Source organism: Bubalus bubalis, chromosome 10 (genome assembly GCF_019923935.1).
Source record: "Bubalus bubalis isolate 160015118507 breed Murrah chromosome 10, NDDB_SH_1, whole genome shotgun sequence".
NCBI lineage: Eukaryota > Metazoa > Chordata > Mammalia > Artiodactyla > Bovidae > Bubalus > Bubalus bubalis.
Genome location: NC_059166.1, coordinates 80,967,256 through 80,993,524, shown reverse-complemented (window position 1 = coordinate 80,993,524; position 26,269 = coordinate 80,967,256). Strand labels below are relative to the sequence as shown.

General features: G+C 39.1%; 1 protein-coding gene across 1 annotated transcript in view; it reads right to left on the bottom strand.

Moving 5' to 3' along the window:
* ME1 (malic enzyme 1) overlaps positions 1–26,269 on the bottom strand; it is a 221,658-nt gene that overhangs the window by 39,254 nt on the left and 156,135 nt on the right. Inside the window, exon 7 of the mRNA XM_025294822.3 lies at positions 1,153–1,262. Within this exon, the coding sequence (XP_025150607.2) occupies positions 1,153–1,262 (110 nt within the window). The remainder of the gene's footprint in view (positions 1–1,152; positions 1,263–26,269) is intronic.

The following is a 26,269-nucleotide window of genomic DNA, read 5'->3' as shown; positions in this document are numbered from 1 at the left end:
CCCCGTCCCTGGGATTCTCCAGGCAAGAGTACTGGAGTGGGTTGCCATTTCCTTCTCCAATGCATGAAAGTGAAAAGTGAAAATGAAATCACTCAGTCGTGCCCGACTCCTAGAGAAAGTTTAAAATAACCCGATGGGTATATGGACCTAGAACTCAAAGAAGTCTGGGCTAGAGATATAAATCTGCTAATGCAGTGTGTGACCCTGGAGTATACACCCAACATATAACACAGAACAAAGAGAAAAGGGCCTGGCACTGCATGCTGAAGTGTTCTGTCATCTAATAGCTAGTCAGTAAGGGATGAAACTTGGGGGGCGGGGGGAAGCAAAAATTCAGAAAGGTAGGAAGAAAGTCAGCAGGGGTCTGTGACACGGAAGTTAACAGAAGAGAATACGTCAAGGAAGAGAGTGGGTTCCACAATGTTAAAAGCTGCTGAGAATCCAAGTAAGGTCAATACGGAAAAATGTTCATTGTGATTAGTGAAATGGAAGTCTATGTGTGATCTTTTAAGCTGTCAGAACTCATCAGGTGTTTCTCCTTTGACTCTCTGCCTGTGCTTTTATTCTACCTGCCCTTCATGAAACAGGAAGAGTAAGATTCTCACTGGGAGGTTTTGGATTTGGGGAAGTACTTTGGGGGAGGTGGATCTAGAGAAAGAAGCAAAACAAAGCTTAGAGAAAAATAAAACAACTCAGACAAAAGCAGGTAGCCAAGAATCTATAATCAATCAAAGACAAACAGCAGAATCTGGCACACGCTGTATACAAAGGCAGCTTCTGTTGTGGCGATGCTTAGAAACTGTGGCTGATTGAGATGAAGGTTGAAGAGAGAAGTGTATACACTCTTCATTTTACACAATGAATAATATATTTTCATACATTTCATTCTTTGTTCAGCCATAATCCCTGGGGATTTTATCAGATTCTAGGGCACTCTTTCTCCAGTTCATGCAGAATACAGTACTTTCTAAAGTCAGAGTCTCAAATATGTAGAATTCAGTGAGAAACAATGTGTGAAATTATCAAACATAATTCCTGGCATTTCATAGGTGTCTAGTGCACATTTCTTATTGAATTTGAATCCTTAGAAAATTATGAACTAATATCAAGGCACATTGTTTTTGATCCATATGCAGTGAAAAATCTGATTACCTTGGATATCATCATTGAATGTGCAATACTGGTTTTGATACTTTCTCAGGAGCCGAAATGCATTTATATTGGCAAAATCTTCAAACTGAATAAGGCAGTTCATGCCATACCTGTGGGACAAAACATTCACATTAGAAGTTAATGAAAAAACATTTAAAAATAAACCTTTAAAACTAGCCTTTCAGTTCAGTTCACTAGCCTATAGAAAAGGCAAAATGTTATTTTCTTTTAAAGGTCCCATCTTGCTACTTAGTACAAATGTGAAATACAATGTAAGTTCAGTAAATATTTACTACATGCTTACTATAGAAAAAGCATTTCACTGGCACTGTGACAAGCTACAAAGATGACAAAAATATGGTACCTGCAGTTAAGAAATTTAAAAGTTATTAGAAACTAAGATATTCTGAAATATATAGAAGTACATGAAAAGTAATATAAAAGTGGTATAACAGATGCTGAGAAGACAGGCAACATTCCTTATTGGGCTTACAAACCAGGTAACAAATTGAGACACCTCATGATTTCAAAAGAGATGTAGGGTTTCACAAGCTGAGTAAATAGCAGAAGCAAAGTCAATGAAGTGAAATTTAGGAAACAAAAAAAAATCTTTAAAAAAACAGCAAGAAGCCTTATTTGGCTAAAATGTCATATTTGGTACATGTAAGGGTGTAGTGAAAGACAAAGTTAGAATTTTATGTTGGAAACCATAAAAATTCTAGCCTAGGATTCTGGTGTTTGTTCTATAGTTACAGTTAAAAAACCTTTGAGTTTCGAAGTACAGAGGTTTTTATTTCTGAAATTAACCTGTTTGAACCTTTTTATGACCATCCATAGCCTAGCCATCTAAGGCAAGGGAAATTAACACCATTGATACCGCATGTATCTGAGAACTGCCAGGGAAAGCCTTGTAGGCAGGAACCTCCTTGCTAGGTGATTTAGAGATACTTACTCTCCAATCTCGGCTAGACTCTCAGTGCCATTCTATTTGTGTGATTCCTTTTATTTGTCCTTGGTCAGCTTCCACTTTCGCTGTACCCAAAGACTTCCTAATCTTTGCCAATCCTTTAAAATCCTGACCTCTTTACTTTCTCCTACTTCCGGGCATAATGAGGGCATAATACACTACCTCCCTTGACTATTCTCCCCCCACTGTACCCCACATCTCTGTCTTCAGCACTACCCTTCAGGCATCAGTCAACAAGGTGTTCCTCTTCCTGCTCAAGGTAACTCACCACCAGTGCCCACATTTTCATCCCTTCTTTCTTAATTAGTTCCCTTTCTCCCATCTATTACAATGCATTCTTCTGGACCTCCGATAGGCAGGTGATATCACTCTAATGGCAAAAACTGAAGAGAAACCAAAGAAAGAACCTCTTGATGAAAGTGAAGAAGAGTGAAAAGGCTGGCTTAAAACTCAATATTTAAAAAACTAAAATCATGGCATCCAGTCCCATTATTTCATGGCAAATAGAAGGGGAAAAGGTGGAAGCAGTGACAGACTTCCTCTTCTTGGGTTCTAATATCACTACGGATGGTGACTGCAGCCATGAAATTAGAAGACGACTGCTTCTTGGCAGGAAAGCTATGACAAACTTAGACAGAATGTTAAAAAGCAAAGACATCGCTTTGCCACCAAAGTCCATATAGTCAAGGCTTTGGTTTTTCCAATAGTCAGTACAGTTGTGAGAGCTGAACCATAAAGAAGGCAGAGTGCTGCAGAACTGAGGCTTTCAAACTGTGGTGCTGGAGAAGGCTCTTGAGAGTCCCTTGGACTGTAAGGAGATCAAATCAGTCAATCCTAAAGGAATATTCATTGGAGGGACTGATGCTGAAGCTGAAGCTCCAATACTTTGGCCACCTGATCAAATAGCTGACTTACTGGAAAAGATCCTGAAGCTGGGAAAGATTGACGGTAGAAGGAGAAGGGGGCAACAGAGGATGAGATGGTTGGATGGCATCACCAATTCAATGGTCATGAACTTGGGCAAACTCTGGGAGATAGTAAGGGTCAGGGAAGCCTGGCATGTTGCAGTCCATGGGGTCACAAAGAGTCGGACACAACTTGGCAACTGAACAACAACAACATTCTTCTGGACAAGTTCCTTCCTCTTTATCAACAGCTGATTTTGAGCTTCTCATTAGAGGTAGAAATGAGAAGTCTTGACCCCAAGTTTTTCCTATCCTTTCCTTTTAATGTACATGAAATAAGAATTTATAGTTGACATTGTTCTCCATCCTCTGTCATTTACCTTCTGCCCTCACAACTCTACTAAAATTGTGTGCTCCAAAATTAGAGTACTTCTGAAATAAAAATCCAAGGAACATTGTTTTCAAACCTTAATTGACTAGAGCTCTTTGCTGTACTTCTGCTAATTCTGTTTCTTTTTGCTTGAAACTCTGTTCCCTAGGCTTCTGTGAAACCATGCCTTACTCTGCCTTCCCCCAAGGTACTGATCATTTCTTCTTTCTCCCTTAGGGAATTCTTAGCATGCAAACACTGGTGTTTCCCATGACTCTGCCCTTGGTCTACAGCATGGTGGGTGGGTGGGGGGTGTGTGTGTGTGTGTGTCCCGACAGATACGATCCTACTCATAGTTTTAATCACTACGTACAGTGACTCCCAAATATATGTTTGAAAGTCTAATCCTGTGAACTTCAAACTTATATATCTCACGATCAGCTGGATAATTTCACTTGAACAAACCTCAAATTGAAAATTTCAAAATTAAACTCATTATATTCCCAAAGAATCTATTAAGTACTCAGCAAATATTAGTTGGATGAATGTAACTTACAAATACCTTTTCATTTAAGCTCAAGGCACAGTCTTATAGATAAGGAAAGCCTTGAGTTCCTGGTAAGCTGGGGAGGAGAGATTTGCATTCAGCTCTGCCCAACAATATGGACGAGTCTGATGTTTAAAGTAAGCTTTAAGTTTATGATTGATTCTTTTCTGTTACACTGTAGGTCATTACATATACCTTTAAGTATGTATCTTTGAATAATGCCAAGTTCTAAAACTAAGGAGACATACAACAGAAAAGTTTTATAAAATTTAATCAGAAAATAAACTAGTGCAAAGACTGAATAGTGCAAAAGACTGAATAGGGGCTATGTTTCGTTGCAAACCAACTGTTAATACAAAGATGCTAAGCATAGGTCTGGTTTTTCAGTGTTTGTTATGGTCCTACCTCTTCATGGTGAAGTCTGTCTCGTCAAGACTTAAACAAACACCTTCTTATAAATCATCTATTCTGTATGTCTAACCCAGATTGCTTACTGAAACTCAATCATCTCCATGGAACATTTCCAAAGCCAAGTAGTCTCTTGACTTGCAACCTCAACAATTTTTTTTTTTTAATGAAAACATGTATTTCCCTGTCTCAGAGACCCAAAGATTAAAGCTACTGTCTTACTTTTTTTTTAATACATTGTATTCATTTAATTACTATTTCCTATCATTTCTGGGGCTTCCCAGGTGGCACTAGTGGTAAAGAACCCACCTGCCAGTGCAGGAGACATAAGACATGCTGGTTCTATCCCCTGGAGGGAGGGCATGGCAATCCACTCCAGTATTCTTGCCTGAAGAATCCCAGGGCAGAGGAGCCTGGTGGGCTATAGTCCATAGAGTTGTATAGAGTCAGATACGACTGAAGCAACTTAGCACACATCATTTTTACTATTTAAACATTATTGTAGCCAAAGAAATTAGTCTCGCTCCTGCTAGGGCTGCAAAAAGTCTATTGGTCTCTCTGCTTCTCTCTGCTACCCTCAAGCATGTGATACAGAGCTGTCAAATTTTTATAAATAGCAACTTCCTCCAGCTACTTCTGTGCTCAAAATTCAGAGTGGACTGCTTTGATGATGACACCCAAATTCCTTAAACTCAAGGGCCTATCATCAAATATTATCTTTTAAATTGCTTTATCTCTCCCTGTATTCCAGGGTAAGTCCCGTCCCCACTGCACTGCTTTCCTCCACTCTCAAACATGCCACGTCCTCCTTCCCACATCTTTATTTTTTTCCTTTAAGTTTAATTGGAGTAGGGTTGCTTCACAATGTCATCTTAGTTTCTGTTGTGTAGCAAAGTGAATCAGCTGCTTGTATATATATTAACACATGCCCTCTTTTTTGGATTTCCTTCCCATTTACGTCACCACAGAGCACTGAGTTCCCCTATGTCTTTATTAAGGCACTGCCATTGCAAATCACCATTACTCTTGAATTGGCAAATATTTTCTATATCATTACATTGGGTCTAAAACTGCTAGTGTGTAGACATCTCATTAACTAGATTAAAAGTTCTTAAGAGACTTAAAACTCTATCCGATAGTACTATTTCAGTAGAGAAAAGATCAAGTGAATATAAAATGTAAGCAAAAATTTACTTCATACAATAAGAATAACTTATTGCTTAGTAAACTGCACTGTTGAATACTATGAATATTAGTTGTTTTGAATGTTGCATCAGAGCAGTGCTCAGTCATGCGACTGTGCTCACTTAGTCGAGTCTGACTCCTTGTGACCTCAAGGACTGTAGCCCACCAGACTCCTCTGGACATGGACTTTTCCAGGCAAGAATACTACATCAGAGTAGGTTTTCCCTTTATTCTGGAATATTTAACTTATTCCAGAAGTTTTAGAGTTTAGCATTTTTCATACTAGTTCAAAAAAAGCATAATCTTTCTATTATTTAAATAGACATGACTCATTTTAGAATTTCTCTACTAACAAGAAACTAAATCAAATTCATGTTACTTTTTTAAAAAGAATTGGCACTAAGTAGGCTATAGAAGTTTTCAGTATCAAAAGTTTCTGTTAATAGAAGTAAAAAGGTTAGTCTAGTCAAACCAAGATTTTTCAAAGAACTCATTTAGTCTTATAAGATGTAAACACATGTTTCTCTTTTGGATAAATTCCCAAATACAAACAGGAATTTAAATCATGTTAAATTATGTAAGTCACAATTACTCTTATAATTTTTCTTCATATTTATTTGCCCCTCCTTTGAAACTACTTATTTTCTACAGTTACCTAGGAAAATAAATTTCTACAAAACTATTTTTTCCATCAGCATTTTAAAATTCTATTCCTTATTCTTTTGTCTTTCTATCAAAGTCATTTTGGAAATATTAGTTATTTGATCAGAAGACTTTCTAAAGTAGTCCTTTAGGTCATTAAAAGAAGTAATATTTCAGCCCAACGATGCAGTATTAGAAAATTCCCATATGAGCAAAAAGACTAATAGGATATGAATTAATAAGAAGTTAATGGTCTAAAAGTTCTACAGCCAGATTATTTGTATGAATAAAATTTCCAATACTCTCCACTCTGCCCCTAGTCCTGTCCTCCTAGTCTTCCACCAACTCCTTCTCCAGTACACAATCTGTTCTTCATTTGGTCCTTTCTTTCCTTCAAGTTCATTCTTCCTACTTTCACTTCTGTATGCTGAAGGAAGTTACTTCAGCTTTGCACTGACTGTCCCCCTAGTGAAACCAAGGAGGATCTGTGGGATTCCTAGACACAGAAGTCTTTCTGTCTCCTGTTTCTTAATTGTGAAGAATAGCCTTCAACCTCCATGAATTTCCCTGAGTTCCTAAGGGCACATAAGAAACAGCTGCTAATCAGGGAAGGGAGGGGATGCAGAGACACGAGAGGAAAAGCCAATTAACAATAATGCAGCCTTGAGGCAGGGTCCCTCATTTTTCACTTCTTGTTAATATTAGGCCTATAACTCGGAGGCAGTCTCAGGGCTTCCCTGGTGGCTCACTGGTAAAGAATCCATCCGCCAATGCAGGAGACACCAATTCGATCTCTGATCTGGGAGGATCCCATGTGCCATGGAGCAGCTAAACCCATGCACCACGATGATGGAGCATGTCATCTAGATCCTGGGAGCTGCAGCCACTGAAGCCCACGTGCACTAGGGCCTGTGCCCCACAGAACAAGAGAAGCTGCCACAACCAGCAGCCTGTGCACTGCAGCTAGAGAAAAGCCCGCGAAGCAGAGAAGACCCAGCACAATCAAAAATAAATAAACACAATTGTTTTTAAAAAAAGAAGTTTAAAGTACCAAATTCTGACACCATAATGCTATATAATGCCATTCTAGGAAACTGTTTAGCTATCCTGATTAAAAATTACTAAAATGTTAAGAATGGGTAAAAGCGTCTCCATGGTTACAAATTATTACCCTTAAAAAAAACCTTAGCAGAGAAGCAAACTTTGTGGCAGCAACTGATCACCCCAAACATAAATATCAGTCAAGCATCGTCTGGTGCTCATCATGGCTCCTTCCCATTGTTCCTTCCCTGGTTCCTAAGCAGCCCTTCTTCACAAAGTAAAGGCTGCATGTTTTCAGACAGTGTCCTCCTATGCTTCGCTCCTGCTGTGTCATGTACTGTGGTCCAGCAGCACCAGATGCTCTGTTATTATGTTCCAAAGCCCCAGAGCCTTGCGGTTACAGGATGTGAGGAGGAATCAGAGCCTTCTCAGTTCTATTCCCGGACCTACTACTTACTTGGTCCCATGGTTTGGGGCTGTTTCCAGCTTCTCTGTGGTTAAAATGAAATCCCCACAATATGATTTGCCTTCAGTGTTTAGGACACAATGTGGTCAGACTATAAATTTATAATGTTTTCTAAGTGAAATTTGGGAATAGGCATAGGTAGTAAAGGCGTACACAAGAGACCTCATTTACAAAAGGGTATTTTAGAATCGTTCCTTGGAGAATACGCCTATCAGTTTTCATTTCATGAATCTTCTCTACCTGGTAGTTAACTCTGATTTGAGTCCTAAAGATTTAGAGAGAGGCATCCTGAATTCATTTTGTGATACAAGCGTCTTGCATCATATAATGAAAGAAAGCCATGGAAGGGATATTTTGTTCCAGATTGAACCAGCCTTTTCTCTATGAAATTATAAGCAGTGGAACACAAGGGTGTTAGCCAACTGGATTCTACATAACTATGAAAAGAACCTACTATTTCATGATCAAAATATCACATAAAACAGTGGGTATATAGTTTTAGAAGTTAACAAAAATACCACCCATAAAATTAATATGTAAAAACTGCAGAGCACTTTCTCTTGTGGCATTGTTCAATTAGACAAAACCCTTCTTACAGTTGACAGTACTTACTAAGTGCCAGACATAGTTCTCCACACTTCACGGGAATTATGTACTCTCTCGGCAACTCAATGGGGAAGGCAGTTATTATCCATTTTACATATGAAGAAACTGAGCTCAGAGGGATTTAGGGCCATGGTTGAGTTCATGCTGCTAATAACTAGTAGAGTATGGGCTGAACCACAGGGCCAATGGTTTTAACTACTTTATATACTGGCTTCTACAGAGCACCAATGTCAACATCAAACAAGTGCTTTCTTTAGAAAGAAAGGGACTGTACTGAAAAAATAAGGGAGTTATAATTTTATCATAAAATTTTAACATAATGCATTTGTATGCATTCAGTATACTAGGTTATTTTTGTATTAAAAAGTGTATGGGCAGATGTTGGTGAAAACATTAGTCTTTCTTTGATTACAAAGTATCAAGAAGTCACTGTTTAACTAGGCCAACCAAGCATATTTTGACTTAATAAATTTTTTTAGGATTTATTAATGGATACAAAGAGCTGACTCATTCAAAAAGACCTTGATACTGGGAAAGATCACGGGCAGGTGGAGAAGGGGGCAACAGAGGATAAGATGGTTGGATGGCATCACCAACTCAATGGACATGAGTTTGAGGAGAGAGTGAAGGACTGGGGAGCCTGGCGTGCTGAAGTTCATAGGGAAGCAAAGAGTCAGACACAACTTGGCGACTGAACAACAATGAACAATTATGTATGTCGAATTATGCAGCATTTAAGATCCAGAGCATTTTAGCTCTGATGGGTACCTTAAAGACAAATTACTCATTTTCAATAATGTAACTGAGCAACTTGAGCTGCAAACAGGAAACATGGATCTTGTCCTTAAAATGCTTACAGTCTTATCAGGAAGACAAAAGATACAAGTAATTTAAAGAGGGTTCAAATTAAAAGCAACATCAGTGGTACACAAAGAGATCACTATGGTATTTAGGGAAGACAACATGAATCAAGTTGAGGTTTAAACTAAGCCCTTAGGTAGGATTCCAATGAGAAAGACTGAGGTGGGAAACAAAACCACAGAGGTCTCAGAGTTTGTGCTTAAGGACAATAGTTTGAGGAACTTAAGATCAATAATGGCCACTGAATTTCAGATCATATATAGTCTTGAATGCTAGGATAAGTCATATGAAGTTGACTGAAATTCTCCTTGGTAAGAACCATTCAAGTTTAGTTTTTCCTTGTCAGTAAGAATTAAGAAAATGTGTTTACTCCTTTGTTAACCTACTGTAATATGGCTCCAATTCCTACTACTTTGTTTCTGTATTATTTCCTAACATTTAGATAATATCTTTCATTTTTCCTATTATTCTTTCTGTTATATTTCCTGACACTTAATTATTCTCTTTGACACTGTAAATTACAAACATTTCTTTCCTCCTATAATCATTTCCTTATTAAGTTCACCCATGCATGGGGATTCAGTAATCATCTTCAGATGAATAACTTCTAAATTGACAATTTCTGTCACTAGTCCTTTAAAGAAACTCCATGTTGCCAAAATGATAGTAAGAGAGGCATGGAAAAATGTTATATTATAAACCTTTTTATAACAAGGAATAAATGCATATATGATAATATTTTAATATGTTGTCAACAATTCTTACTGTTATTTATAGTATCAGAAGTATTACAGTATCAAAAAATTAACAATTTTATAACATTAAGGACAAACAATGTATCATCAACAAAATAGAATTATTTTCTTTGGTTGTCATCTACTTCTCAAAAAAATAGCAGGATTTGTTAAAATTTAAGTTCCTTAAATATCAACAAATTCTGAAATTGCATTTATAGCTAAAATTTATATTTAGTATATTTTACTCAAAAACATTTCAGAATTACATCTTGCCTCCAAAATCAATGAAATCTTTTCTCTAACAATTCTAATTTAATATAAAAGTATTAAACTTCGAGAAACTCCAAACTTTTTTCCTTACAAAACAGATCCAAATATTTCCTATTTCCACCAATATTAAAATATTATAATCAATTTCTGTTTTGCCTTCTGCCTTATACTCTAGTGGTCAAGCTCTGTTATACCTTCTTCGGATACACTTTTCATAGTAATTGTTACGCTTTCTAGTCTAAGTGCCTCAATTCAAGTCCAGGTTCTTTGGACCACATCACTGCCATAGTACTACCATCTACTGGTTAGTCTCCTTGCTTTCGTATACTGCCTGACTGAAACCAGTTTACACAGTAAGAAAATAAAAAAATATGTTTATCCTATTTTAAAGCAGGTCCTCTGTAATGTGATCTCATCTAAACTTATATCCCCTTATTCTCAAAAAGAAACCTTATCCTTTCTTTCTTCATTTATTCATTTACCAAATAATATACTGAGCACCTACTGATTCTTGTGCTTGCTGCTGCTGCTGCTGCTGCTACTAAGTCACTTCAGTCGTGTCCAACTCTGTGCGACCCCATAGACGGCAGCCCACCAGGCTCCCCCGTCCCTGGGATTCTCCAGGCAAGAACACTGGAGTGGGTTGCCATTGCCTTCTCCAATGCATGAAAGTGAAAAGTGAAAGTGAAGTCGCTCAGTCGGGTCCAACTCCCAGCAACCCCATGGACTGCAGCCCACCAGGCTCCTCCGTCCATGGGATTTTCCAGGCAAGAGTACTGGAGTGGGGTGCCGTTGCCTTCTCCGATGCTTGTGCTTAGTCATGTCCAAATCTTTGTGACCCCATGGACTGTAGCCCTCCAGGCTCCTCTGTCCATGGGATTCTCCAGCAGGAATACTGGAGTGGGCTGCCATGCCCTCCCTCAGGGAAGCACCTACTAGGGATGAGGATTTGTTCCAGGTGCGGTTGATACATTTCTGACCTCACAGAGTTTGTAGTCTTATGGTGGATACAGTAAGTAGGAGAATATAATGCAGTCTGGTAAGCACTGTAACAGAGGAAATTCAGCACTCCAAAACAGAGCAGGGTCACCTACCAAGAATTAAGAGGATGAGCAAAGGCTTTCTAGAAGAAGCTAAAGCCTGAAGGATGAGTAGGAGTTTATCAAGTTAAGAGGAAGAAGAATTTATGAGGAACAGGGAACATGCTCAAAGGCTCAAGGTGAAATAAATAAATGGCATATTTCAAGAACTGAAATAAATTATGATTAAATCACAAGGCTTGATGGAAAAAAGATAAGAATTAAGGCTATAGAGGTAAGTAGAGCAAGATTATGCCGGTCCTCTAACCAATATTAAGGGGTTTGCATACCTGATCCTATAAATAGGACATTAAACAGGCGTGTGACATGATCAATTTGCATTTTAGACTACCTAGACTAAATCATACAGACATCCTGTATGATCAGGATGAAGAATGGCATAGAGAGAAGCAGGACCAGATGTAGGAAGCTTTCTTAAGAGGCTGCCACTAAATACCAAGCCTGCATCTGGAATGAGAGTGGGGATGGGGAGAAGTAGGTGGATTTGAGAAACATTCAGGAGACAGAAGGGACTATTTTGTGTGTGTGTGTGTGTGTGTGTGTGTGTGTGTAATAAAGTTTTATTAAAGTATAAAGGAGACAGAGAAAGCTTCTGACATAGGCATCAGAAGGGGGCAAAAAGAGTACCCGCTTGCTAGTGTTAACAATGAAGTTATATAACCAAAGAATATCTGGAGGTTGTAAAGACCTCATCAGACCTACTCCCATAATTTACATTTTAAGATAACACTGTCCTCAGGCAAGATACATCCTTGTAAAGACCAGGTCTACTCCCATAATTAACATTTTAAGATAACAGAAGGTTGAATCCAAAGACTGTCCTTAGGAAGGATACATTATTGTTATATAATCCTAAGGAATGTGGAGAAAGAAAAAAAGTTTGTCCTTTTTTCCTCCTTGAGAATTCCAGTCCCCTCTCTCCTTGGGGATCCCTAGACTCCCTATCAACCTGCCTAGGAACTGACTCTCTCATTCCCCCCTTTTCTTTTAGGAGAATTATGTTGCCTAGGGAAAAGGGGCGTCGTTCTCGTTCCATAACTGCTTCTGAGCTGACAAGGGGCGTTGAGAAGGGACTATGTTAAATGAAGAGGAGATGATGAGTAGTAGATGAGATTTCTTTTTTTCTTTAAATCCTTGATTTCTTTTTTAAGGAAAAAAGAAATCTAGGATGAATTCCAAGTTTCTAATTTGGGCCACGTGGCAGACAATAGAGTATATTAAAAAAAATAAAATAAAATCTCAGGAGAAGAAGCAGGGTTAGTAGGGAAAATAATGAGTTCTGCTTTGGAAACACTGCTTTAGAGCAACCTCAGAGATATGCAAGCAGAGGAAGCTGTGAAAAATTAAGGTGTGTGACTTCAGTATGCCAGAGTTTGAGCAGCTGCCTGTGAAGATAAGGTCCATGATGCAGCCACGAGTGGGAGTCTAAAGTAGTGTGGGATAAAGGCCATCAGAAATGAGATCCTAAGAACAAGAATGCCTCCCAAACACACTATCCACATGGAAATGAAAGTCAGTGGAAAGAAAGGCTTTGAAAATGATTAAGAATTAGAGGTTAGTTAAGAAACTGGGAGAAGATAATTGACAGAAACATCAAAGATGTCGGGGGAGGGCTTACATAAGGATGAAGGAAGCATAGTCTAAAAGGCACAGACGGGAGAAGGTGCTGATCTCACCTCCCAACCATAAAATACATTGTGGACCAACAAGCATGACTATTTGAAAGCACTGCAGGGATTTCCCTGCTGGTTGACTGGCTAAGACACCACATTCCCAACAGAGGGGGCCTGAGTTTGATCCCCGTTCAGAGAACTAAATCCCACATGCCACAACTAAGAGCTGGCACAGCTAAATTAAATATATATATGTAATATATTTATAGATTTGAGGAATTTATAATATATGCATATATATATTTGAAAGAAAGAAAGCAGTGCAAGAAAAGTGGAGGTCTTAAATAAAAGTCAGAATTCAGGAAAGCAGGAAGGCAAAGGAACCATTCAGTGAATAAGTCAGGGAGCCTTATTAAGGAACAGATTTCCAAAGACGGAGTGGTAAGTTTTGAGAGGGAAGGGAACGTTGGGAGTTTGGTTTAGGGGAAAGGAAACACAAAACTTGAAATATGAAAAAGCATGAAGTATGTGAAAGGGTACATGGGAATAGAAAAATGGCATGTTATTTTTACATTAAAATGGGAGACTAATGTGAAGCAGAAAGTGAAGAGGAACTAAAGAGCCTCTTGATGAGGGTGAAAGAGGAGAGTGAAAAAACTGGCTTAAAATTCACCATTCAAAAAGCTAAGATCATGTTATCTGGTCCCATCACTTCATGGCAAATAGAAAAGGAAAAAATGGAAACAATGACAGATTTTATCTTCTTGGGCTCCAAAATCACTGTGGACGGTGACTGCAGCCATGAAATTAAAAGATGCTTACTCCTTGGAAGGAAAGCTATGACAAACCTAGTCAGTGAATTAAACCAGAGACATTGCTTTGCCCACAAAGCTCCATATAGTCAAAGCTATGGTTTTTCCAGTAGTCAGGTATGGATGAGAGAGTTGGACTATAAAGAAAGCTGAGCGCCGAAGAATTGATGCTTTGAACTGTGGTGCTGGAGGAGACTCTTGAGAGTTCCTTGGACTGCAAGGAGATCCAACCAGTCAATCCTAAAGGAAATCAGTCTTGAATATTCATTGGAAAGACCAATGCTGAAGCTGATGCTCCAATACTTTGGCCACCTGATGCGAGGAGCTGACTCATTGGAAAAGACCCTGATGCTGGGAAGGACTGAAGGCAAAAGGAGACTGAAGCAGCAGAGGATGAGATGATTAGATAGCATCACTGACTCAATGGACATGAATTTGAGCAAACTCGGGGAGATAGTGAAGGACAAAGAAACCTGGCACGCTGCAGTCCATGGGGTCACAAAGAGTTGGACATGACTTGGCGACTGAACAACAATGCTCAGAGCCCACATGATGGACTGCAAAGGTGGAGTGCGAGGAGGTGGGTTTATGGCTGGGTGAAAGTTGCATCCTGGTGTCTATGAGTTGAGCAGCGCCGGTACAGGCTCAAATCCTCAGGGCAGCTCTGATTCTAATGGACAGATCTCTGCTTCAACGTATCACTGTGTTTTGATCCTTCCTTTCTAGTATGCATGAATTCCCATGCCCAGAATGCCGTCATATAAAATATGCAGAAATTTGGAAAATGCTTCTGTAAACTCTGCCGACAAACTTACCATAGAGATTTAAAAGTCTCTATGCATGTTCCAGTAAATACCTTATATCCAACCTCAATCATGTCATTTTGCAGTTTGAATCAATAAATCTGTCTGTGCTTCCTTCCCAATTTAGTCTAGATCAAACTGTTTATTTCTAAAAGCCAAGAACTTCCACAAAACACTAGGAATCAAGCTTTGAGCAGCAAAAAGAACTGTATGTGATTTTGCTGAAGATTATCAGAGCCATAAAATTTCCAAGCTAGAAAGGTCCTTGGAGACCATTTAACAACAAGGAATGCCCAGGAAGGTTATTAAATAAAACCCAGGATGACAGGAGCAGGCACTAGTGAGTATCGCTAAGAGAAAAGCCAGAAGGCCCAAGTACAGCAGCCACTTATGATACCAGACTTTTTTGATGTAGGAAAATGTCTTATTTTAGATTATAAAAACACAGAATATTTATATTTTCACAGATACTTGTAAAAATTTATATATTCAAGTAAATATGAACATTAGCCTCAGAGTGTCCACTTTCATACTATATATCCAATGATGCTGCAAACTGTTCAACTATTTTCAAAGTGACTTTAAAATCAGTTATATTACTCTTATCATTTGGATAAGTAAATGGTAACCCACTCCACTATTCTTGCCTGGAGAATCCCATGGTCAGAGAAGTCTGGCAAGCTACAGTCCATGGGGTCACAAGGGTTGAACACGACTTAGTGACTACACCACCAGCACTCTTATCACTCTATATTTTAGGTAATTTTATTCCTTCTTTGTTAACTAACAATAAAAAGAATCTGAAGAAAGAGTTGTGAACAAGAACTAGATCTAAATACTGACTTGGATCAATATTCTCACTCTGACTGTTCTTAAGAATCACTATCAGCCTCAAAGGATTTTTCTTTAAATCCCATCATTGTGAAATTTAAAAGAATTACTAAAAGTTCTAAACATAATATTCAGAGCAGCATTCCAAAAGTACTACAAATATCGGCAGTAATCATTGTACAGATTTCTAGGGTATTATCTGAAAAGAGATAACACTCATTAGCATTTTAACTTTGTTCTAGAAAGAATCAATCACACTATTTTATAGGGAAACCTCAAAATCAATTTTAAAATGAAAAAGGGCTTTGCATATACCACTACTTACAAACTTGGAAAGATGATATCCATTCTTATGCCACTGTATAAGAGGAATCTATGCATATTATTCAATAAAAATCTGAGAACTATACGTTTGGAACTAGCTGAAGGCACAAATCCAATGAAAATGACAAACCTGGCCTCTCTGGCAGTCGTCTGGACTAACGTCCAAGTTTGAACACTAGCCATTTTCCATAACTAGAACCCATCTACCAATAATGTGCCCTGAAGTTATATCTATTTATATTTGCATATTAATAGTATTTCTTATGGGAGTATTATTGTCTAATACTAATAAGAATGCCAAAAATATCATATTCCCTGCTTTCTTAATAAGCTCTTTTCTTCCCACATACTAGGGACTTCATGAACTAAGTCATTACGTGTTCCAGTGATCCTGAAGGTCTTAAGCCCAAACTGCTTAAGACTCTGTCTACTGGCACCTGTGCGGGTACATTTACCTGCATGTCAATGACTCCCCCCCCCCCCCCTGCTTAAAATAGCTCAATAATTAGTTTAAGTGATCTAAAATCTAACATACTACAATCAGAATCCTATTGCAGTCCTTACTTAATTCTGAACACTCCTTGGGGACAAAATCTGACACAGTTCTAAGAATTGTTTTGACTTCCTTTTGCATTAAATCATTTTGAAATGACTCGGATGCTTTTTTTGAAGTAACAGCGTGCTTAGTCCTCAGTCGTGTCAGACTCTTTGCAACCCCATGGACTGTCGCTCGCCAGGCTCCTCTGTCCATGGGAGTCCCCAGGCAAGAATACGGGAGTGTGTTGCCGTTCCCTTCTCCAGGGGATCTTCCCAATCCAGGGGTCAAACCCACGTCTTTTATGTCTTCTGCATTGGCAGGCAGGTTCTTTACTGTCTGAGCCACTAGGGAAACCCTTTTGAATTAACAAGTATACATATATTTCAGTCTAAGTCTTCAAGAATGCAACTCTTTCTCTGCAATACTGACGTATTTCCAAATTTTGGACAAGTGTGTGCGGAAGTATGACAACTTGTCATATGTAAACTAATAATTTTATTCTGGCATCACTGAGAAATACGAGCCAAGACAACTATTTCTATGCCTAAAACAGTACTTCCTGAAAAACAACACTTAAGAGGAAGCTAATAATCCAATGGGCTTAGAATCTAACTACCTATTCTGCCTCTTTACTTACAAGAGTCTTTGGGGCCAAATTCTGTGTTTCCACTACCTTTCTGAGAACTCATTTTACAATCCTAAATTAATAAAAAGAATTGAAAAAATATACTCAACAGAGGTCATTAACAACACACACCACTATCCAAAGTACTCAAGTTTTGAAAAATCTGACTCTGTTACAAACCTGATTAGTGAAAGGTAAGGAAATAAAAATCTGATAATTTTGCTCTCCATGCAGTCCAAATGGAGAACAGAGGTAGCCTCTCTGATGAGAGATGTCTGAATAAAACTATTATTACTGATGAGGTAGATATAGCTGGCAAGATGTCTAAATTTTGCATTGTCCAGGAGTATTTTGATACACCCATTTTTCAGAGATGTGCAAGAAACATAAGTAACTTCTGAAAAGAGGTAGTTAGAATTCACATGTGTAAGAATAACAGAATCCCATTCTTACTTCTGAGCAACAGTAGACTAATGAAAATCTAGAGAGGGCTTCCCAGGTGGCTCAGTGGTAAAGAATCCACCTGCCAGCGCAGGAGATGCAGGTTTGATCCCTGAGTTGGGAAGATCCCCTGGAGGAGGAAATGGCAACCCACTCCAGTATTCTTGCCTGGAGAATTCCATGGACAGAGGAGCTTGGCAAGCTACAATCCATAGGGTCCTAAAGAGCCAGGCATGACTGAGCAGCTGAGCATGCATATGAAAAGCAAGAGAAATACTGACTCGATTTCTCATAGCTTTGTTTTATATATATTTATGTATATACATAAATAATGTATATATGTGATCCACTTCACCATTGATAATTCACTGGAGACTATTTGAAGAATAGGAACACAGATACAAGATATCTGACAACCTTTTATAATAAACTAATAGGTTCAACATTCTCCTCATTCAGTCTTAACTAGTCAATTCAAATGATGTTCCCTCTTTTTTGTTTTTCAGACCCCATTAGGTTTTCTACTACACAATGAAACTGCCAAAAGGAGATTTTTCTTTAAACAGGAGAAAAATACAGAAAGTGACTGAAAAACCTAAATAATGAAATAATAACAAAATCCACAAAGTCACCTCAATAAATGATATGAAACTGTAACAGCTTTTTTGTCAGGTTAAGATTTTTCTGTATCTTGCTGTCTTTAAAATCAACTCTAATAACACAGGATAATAAACAACCATTTTAGGTGTCCAATTTGATTAGTTTTGACAAATGTATAGCTTAGTTGGTAAAGAATCCGCCTGCAATGTAGGAGACCCAGTTTGATTCCTGGGTCGGGAAGATCTGCTGGAGAAGGGATAGGCTACCCACTCCAGCATCCTTGGGCTTCCCCTGTGGCTCAGCTGGTAAAGAATCTGCCTGCAATGCAGGACCTGGGTTCAGTCCCTGGGTTGGGAAAATCCCCTGGAGAAGAGAAAGGCTACCCACTTCAGTATTCTGGTCTAGAGAATTCCAGGGACTATACAGTCCATGGGGGTGCAAAGAGTCGGACCTGACTGAACAACTTTCACTCACTTCATTTCACTTCATACCCATCGAACCATCTCTACAAGTAAGATACAGAATATTCGACAACATCCCCAAAAGCACTCATGTAGCCCATTCTAATCAACCCTCAGCCCAACAATGTTCTCACACAACCACTGATCTACTTTCCATTGCTAAAGATTAGTTTTGTCTTTTCCAGATTTCATATAAATGGAAGAATAGTCAAGAAATCTTTTGTATTTAGCTTCTATTGTTCAGCTTGGTTTTTGGAGATTCATCCATGTTATTGCATGAATTGATAGTTTCTTTTTATTGCTTAATACTTTCCCATTATATGGCTATACCACAATTTGGATATATTATGACATCTGGACATCTGGTTGATCACAGTTTGGGGATCTTACAAATAAAGCTGCCATGAACATTTGAAAGGTTTCATTTTCTCTTTTGAAAATATTGGGTTGGCCAAAAAGTTCATTTGGGTTTTCCCATAAGATGTTATGGAAAAACACCAATGAACTTTTTGGCCAAACCAATACCAGGGAATGGAATTCCTCGGCAGTACTGTTGTTGTTGTTTAGTCCCTAAGTTGTGACTTTGTGACCCCACAAACTGCAGCACGCCAGGCTTCCCTGTCCCTCACTACCTCCCTGAGTTTGCTCAAATTCATGCCCATTGAGTTGGTGATGCCACCAACCCATCTCATCCTCTGCTACCCCATTCTCCTCTTGCCCTTAATCTTTCCCAGAAACAGAAGCAGGCTCTTCACCATGAGCGGACAAAGTACTGGAACTTCGGCTTCAGCATCAGTCCTTCCAATGAATATTCAAGGTTGATTTCCTTTCAGTTCAGTTCAGCCAATCAGTTATGTCTGACTTTTTGCAACCCCATGGCCTGCAGCATGCCAGGCCTCCCTGTCCATCACCAACTCCTGGAGCTCACTCAAACTCATGCCCATTGAGTCGGTGATGCCATCAAACTATCTCACCCTCTGTCGTCCACTTCTCCCACCCTCAATCTTTCCCAGCATCAGGGTCTTTTCCAATAAGTCAGTTCTTCGCATCAGGTGGCCAAAGTATTGGAGTTTCAGATCCAGCATCAGTCCTTCTGATGAATATTAAGGTCTGATTTCCTGTAGGATTGACTGATTGGGTCTCCTTGCTACCCAAGGGATGCTTAAGAGTCTTCTCCAACACCACAGTTCAAAAGCATCAATTCTTCAGCACTCAGCTTTCTTTATAGTCCAACTCACATCCATATGTGACTACTGGAAAAACCATAACTTTGACTAGATGAACTTTTTTTGGCAAAGTAATGTCTCTGCTTTTTCATATGCTTCCTAGGTTGGTCATAGCTTTTCTTCCAAGGAGTAAGCATCTTTTAATTTCATGGCTGCAGTAACCATGTGCAGTGATTTTGGACCCTAAAAAAATAAAGTTTGTCACTGTTTCCATTGTTTTCTCATCTATTTGCCATGAAGTGATGGGACCGGATGTCATTATCTTCGTTTTCTGAATGTTGAGTTTTAAGCCAACATTTTCACTCTCCTCTTTCACTTTCATCAAGAGGCTCTTAAGTTTGTCTTCACTTTCTGCCATAAGGGTGGTGTTCTCTGCATATCTGAGGTTACTGATATTTCTCCTGGCAGTTTTGATTCCAGCTTGTGCTTCATCCAGCCCAGCATTTCTCATGATGTACTCTGCATATAAGTTAAATGAGCAGGGTGACAGCCTTGACGTACTCCTTTCCCTATTTGGAACCAGTCTGTTGTTCCAAGTCCAGTTCTAACTTGTGCTTCCTGACCTGCATACAGATCTTTCAAGAGGCAGGTCAGGTGGTCTAGTATTCCCATCTCTTGAAGAATTTTCCATAGTTTTTGGTGATCCACACAGTGATTTCCTTTAGGATTGACTAGTTTGATCTCCTTACCATCCAAGGGACTCTCAAGAGTCTTGTCCAGCACCACTATTTGAAAGTACCAGTTTATTCAGCACTCAGCCTTCTTTATGGGCCAATTCTCATGTCCGTACATGACAGAAAAACCTTGGTAGTATGGTAGGTATATAAAAAATATAAATGCTAAACAGTTTTCCAGAGTGGTTCTGCCACTTTAGACTCCCACTAGCTATGTGTAAGAGTGCCAGTTGTTGGAAATGCTCACCATACTTGCTGGCATCAGTCTTTTAAACTCTAGACATCTAATGGGTGTGTAATGGCCTCTCATTTTATTTTAATTTGCATTTCCCTGATAACTTAGGAGCTTACAAGTGCTTAATTATCATTGTGAAGTCTTGCTTCAAATTGTCAGCCTCTTTTAAGAAATCAAGTTCTTTATCTTGAGCTGTATGAGTTGTTGTTGTCTTTTAAATATATTCTGGATGCTAGACATTCATCAGATATATATATTATAAATCTTTTCCCTAGTTTGTGGCTTGCCTTGTCATTTTCCAAACAGTATCTTTTGAAGAGCTTTGCTTTTATTAATAATTTTAAGTTCAATGTAAAACCTTTTCCTTTTATGACTTGTGCTTTCTCTAAATTTTGTCAAACCCAAAGGCACAAAGATTTTCTCCTGTATTTTAACTGTTTTATAGTTTTAGCCTCATGTTTAAGTCTACAACCACTCTGAGTTCATTTTTGTGGGGTAAGAGATTAAGACTTGAGACTCTTGCTTTTCCTTATGAATATCTAATCGTTCCAAGACTATTTCTTGAAAGTACTATCCTAATCTCCCTGCATCACACTGATATGTCATCAAGAATCAATTAACCATCTTCACATGGGTCTCCATGGATTTTTTTTTATTCTTTGATTTATTCTGTTCTATTGCCTTATAATATCAGGCTATCTTGGTGTACTACACAGTCATAGTAAGTCTTAGAATGAAAGAGTATAAATTCTACAACTTTATTTTTTTTAATTCTTTTAGCTAGTCTAAGTCCTTTATAGTTCCACAGAATTTTGAATGATTTTATTAACTTCTGTGAGGTTAACATCTTTTTTAAAAATAGATTTATGTTTTTATGCCATAAAACTTTTTAACAAAGGATTTCAGTGGAATGGCATTGGTCTTCCTTGAATGGAGGACTTTATCTGGATCTGTAGACAGGACACCTTGCGTGTGAAAGTAGATTTTAGATGCACACCTACTGTTTCACTACTAAATATCCACAAATCTATTAACAAAATATTTTAACCACAGAGAAAAGCATTAGAGAAAATTCACTAACATCTACATGCTTCCCTAAACAACTTTGTGAAATATTAACACTATGCCATACTTATTATCTTTCAGACCACAAAAAAAGTCACACATGACTTGAAACTCCCTATGCCCCTCCTTGATCCTACTTACCTCAGGCAATCACTCACCTAAACTTGATGTTTATCATCCTCATGCAAGCTATACTTTTACTGGGCTTCCCTGGTGGCTCAGAGGTTAAAGTTTCTGCCTGCAATGCAGGAGACCTGGGTTTGATCCCTGGGTTGGGAAGATCCCCTGGAGAAGGAAATAGCTACCCACTCCAGTATTCTTGCCTGGAGAATCCCATGGATGGAGGAGCCTGGTGGACTACAGTCCATGGGGTCGCAAAGAGTAGGACATGACTCAAAAGCAAACACGGCACTGCTTTTAAGCTTGGTATTCATGAATAACTGTATATGAACCTGATGGATATTGAACAGTATCTGATTCTTCTGAAGTGACAGCAGGGTGCCATTATTAAGAACCCAGGCTGAGTTAAAAAGTCTCCTTTGGGAATTTGTCCCTCAGTTCTCTGATATTCATGTAGACACATGAAGTAATATTTCTATGTACTATGTGATACTGCAATTTCTCTGTGTGTGTGTGTTAGTTGCTCAGTCGTGTCTGACTCTGCCACCCCATAGACTGTAGCCTGCCAGCCTCCTTTGTCCATGGAATTCTCCAGGCAAGAATACTGGAGTGGGTTGCCATTCCCTTCTCCAGGGGATCTTTCCGACCCAGGGATCAAACCCTGGTCTCCTGCATTGCAGGAGATTCTTTACCGTCTGAGCTACCAAGGAAGCCCAAATACATACATACACACACACACACACACACACACACACACAGCACAAATCATCAATTCTCTTGTTGATGGACATTTAGACTGCTTCTAATTTTTTACTACTGCAAATAATGCTGCTGTGAAAATTTCTGTACATGTCTCCTTACCAAGGAGCTTCTCTGGGGTGCAAGAGCTATGCAGTAGATCACGATAATCTTAACCATATTGCCAAAGTGTTTTATGAATTTACACTCCTGTAAGCAGTGGATATATTCATCCATGGCCTCCCATCATTTGGCATTGTCAGATTCAATCACTGTTGTCCATCTGATGGGTGTGAAACAGTATTTGTATCTATAAGATGGTAGGATGATGTTAGGCAGCCACAGAAAAGTGCTGCTTGGACAACCCCTCCAGAAAAAAACTTGCCTAGGAGTACAGTTAGGTAACTGCCTCTGGCCACAATGCTGGAAGATGGGTTGCACAGCAGCAGTACTGGGGGCTGGCCATTCCCACTCAATGTGGAACTCACCTAACGAGCACTCTCTGCTCTACAGCTCCCGAGGAGTTGGCTGAGACTTTGGCAGATATATATTACAGTAAATGGTGCTCTCTGCCCAGTTCTGTTTCCAGATGTGCTCTGGTCTGAAGGCTTTCCCTGCCCAATTTTTCTCCCTCCCAGTTTCACAGGCATTAACCCCAGGATACTCCTCATATCTCAACTCTATCTCAGGAACTGCTTCATGAACAACTCAAGTTGGTATCTTGATGGAGTAGATTAGAACCCAAGCCTCTACTGAATTAAACTGCTTGAGTTAATATCCCAGTTCTACTTCTTATTACCTCTTGACACTGGGCATTATTTAATTTCCCTACACCTCAGTTTAATTTTGGGGGCTCCAAAATCACTGCAGATGGTGACTGCAGCCATGAAATTAAAAGACGCTTACTCCTTGGAAGGAAAGTTATGACCAACCTAGATAGCATATTCAAAAGCAGAGACATTACTTTGCCAACAAAGGTCCGTCTAGTCAAGGCTATGTTTTTCCAGTGGTCATGTATGGATGTGAGAGTTGGACTGTGAAGAAGGCTGAGCACCGAAGAATTGATGCTTTTGAACTGTGGTGTTGGAGAAGACTCTTGAGAGTCCCTTGGACTGCAAGGAGATCCAACCAGTCCATTCTGAAGGAGATCAGCCCTGGGATTTCTTTGGAAGGAATGATGCTGAAGCTGAAACTCCAGTACTTTGGCCACCTCATGCAAAGAGTTGACTCATTGGAAAAGACTCTGATGCTGGGAGGGATTGGGGGCAGGAGGAGAAGGGGACGACAGAGGATGAGATGGCTGGATGGCATCACTGACTCGATGGACGTGAGTCTGAGTGAACTCTGGGAGTTGGTGATGGACAGGGAGGCCTGACGTGCTGCAATTCATGGGGTCGCAAAGAGTCGGACATGACTGAGAGACTGAACTGAACTGAACACCTCAGTTTCCCCATGGCTAAAATGGGAATAATAGTACCCACTTCATAGGTGTGATTGAACTAATATAAGCCACTGGAACAATTGATAACACATAATAAGCATTCACTAAAGTATTTATTTTTATTCACCCATTGTGATTTTCTTATCTATCACAAGAGCAGTGATTAGGCCTGGGAATATAAGAAACCACAACTGAGTAAACAATGATCTGGGAACATTTATTGGTCCTTTCCTTAGATACAGGATATATTTATAGAAGTGTCACTCCGGCACACAGGTGAAGGTACTGCAGGTACACCACATGTGGGTGTGTTAGTTGCTCAGTTGTTTCCGACTCTTTGCGACCCCAAGGCCTGTAGCCCACCAGGGCTACAGAAATGCCCATGGGATTTCCCAGACAAGAATACTGGAGTGGACTGCCATTTTCTTCTTCAGGGGAGGCGCCCAACCCAGGGACCGAGCCCAGGTCTCCTGCCTTGCAGGTAGATTCTTTACTGTCTGACCTACCAGGGAAGCTGCAGGGTAAAGGTAGGGTCATCTCAAATAAAATATTCAGTGATGATAAATACCTCCAGTCTAATTCTCTTTGTCAATGACTAATCTACACTCTAAAACTTGTTCCTCTACCATTTGTGTTTTGATTTTTTTTTTTTTTTTTGCTTATAATAAAGTACACAAACAACTAACATTAAAGAAAACAAACTATAAAACTTGAGAAACATTCTTGGGAAGCTTTCAGTAAACTGTCTTCTCTCTCATAGAGACTATCATATATTTGGATTTCATAGTTCAAAAGCTTGAGACTGTTGTATTAGTTTAGTAGAGGGGAAATATTAAGGATAAGTCAAACAATATAAATTCTTTCCAAAATAATGCAGAAGTCAAAGCATAGCTGATATTCTTTTTTAAAATTAGCTCCTCCCCCTAAAATTATTTTTCCAGATATACACACCAATTCCCCCTTTTTTCATCAATACTTTTCTGAAATTCACAATAATTAAAGGCCAGAATGAAACCCAGCTATGAAGAAAGATGAGGAAAGAAGTGCAATAACTAAGGTATTCTTCCTGCATTCTTGTCTTTGGAGACCAGGTGAATGAGAATTTGGAGGAACATTAAGTCTTTAAGAACGACCCAGTCAAATATTGATTGTAATGAGATTCTAATCCCTATCTTTGGTTTTAAAACTAGGAGTCTGGCCAAATGTAAACTTCTGGAATAAGTAGATGCTTGGAAAAGTAAAAGTCTCCATTAACTTTTTGAAATATGTTTTTCTGTCTCATTCCAAAACTCTGTATTTCTCCATAGCAAGAAAAATAACCTCTATATTGTTCCAAAACCCTGGATAAAATATATACCTAGAAGTCCATACCTACAGACCTCTGTAATGCATTCGTGCAAAAAGACCATATGTCTCATACTTTCTCCATCCAACGGGACAAAAAAACAAGATAATGCATCAGAAAATAGTGTCGGGCTTCCCTAATGGCTCAGTGGTAAAGAATCCGCCTGTCAATGCAGGAGACATGGGTTCGCTCCCTGGTCTGGAAAGATCCCACATGCTGTGGAGTAACTAAGCCCATGTAGCAGACTATTGAGCCTGCGCTCTAGAGCCCAGGAATTGCAACTACTGAGTCCATGCACTGCAAGTACTGAAATCTGCATGCCCTAGAGACCATGCTCTGCAGCAAGAGAAGCCACTGCAATGAGGAGCCTGCCCCTGCGTGCTGAGACTAGAGAAAAGCCTGGGCAGCAATGAAGACCCGGCACAGCCAAAAATAAATAAATCATTACAATAATAATATTTTTAAAAATATTTAAAAACAGTGCTGGAGCAAGTGGTAGAAAAAGATATGTACTATTTTGTCAGTAAAATGAGTGATATTACCATACATTAATTGATCTGTGTAATAAATTCTATGAGTTTTCCAAGGCATGCTGCTGCTGCTGCTTACTTGCCTCAGTCTTGTTTGAATCTGTGCAACCCTACGGACTGCCACCTGCCAGGCTCCTCTGTGCATGGGATTCTCTACGCAAGAGTACTAGACTGGGTTGCCATGCCTTCCTCCAGGGGACCTTCCCAACCCAGGGACTGATCCCAGGTCTCCTGCATTGCCAGCAGATTCTTTACCACTGAGCCACCAGGGAAGCCTGTTCCAAGCCATATATACTATTAAAATATACTCTTAACCAAGCTATATCCACTTTTACATACTATAACTTACCTTCTAAACCATTTCTTATTAGCTAAATTCCAGCACAGACCAGATTCCAGATTTATAGCTAAATGATCAAAATCCCTCTTCTCCCTAAAATCCACTCACATTTTAAAAAAGCTTGATCTTTACGCAGGACAAATCTCACTTAACTATTACACTTTCCTCTGCCGAAGTAATCACTACTGACAATTTTATAGACAATTTTATAAATGTACCAATTTCTCTCTTCCTAAGGCTGACTCTAGCA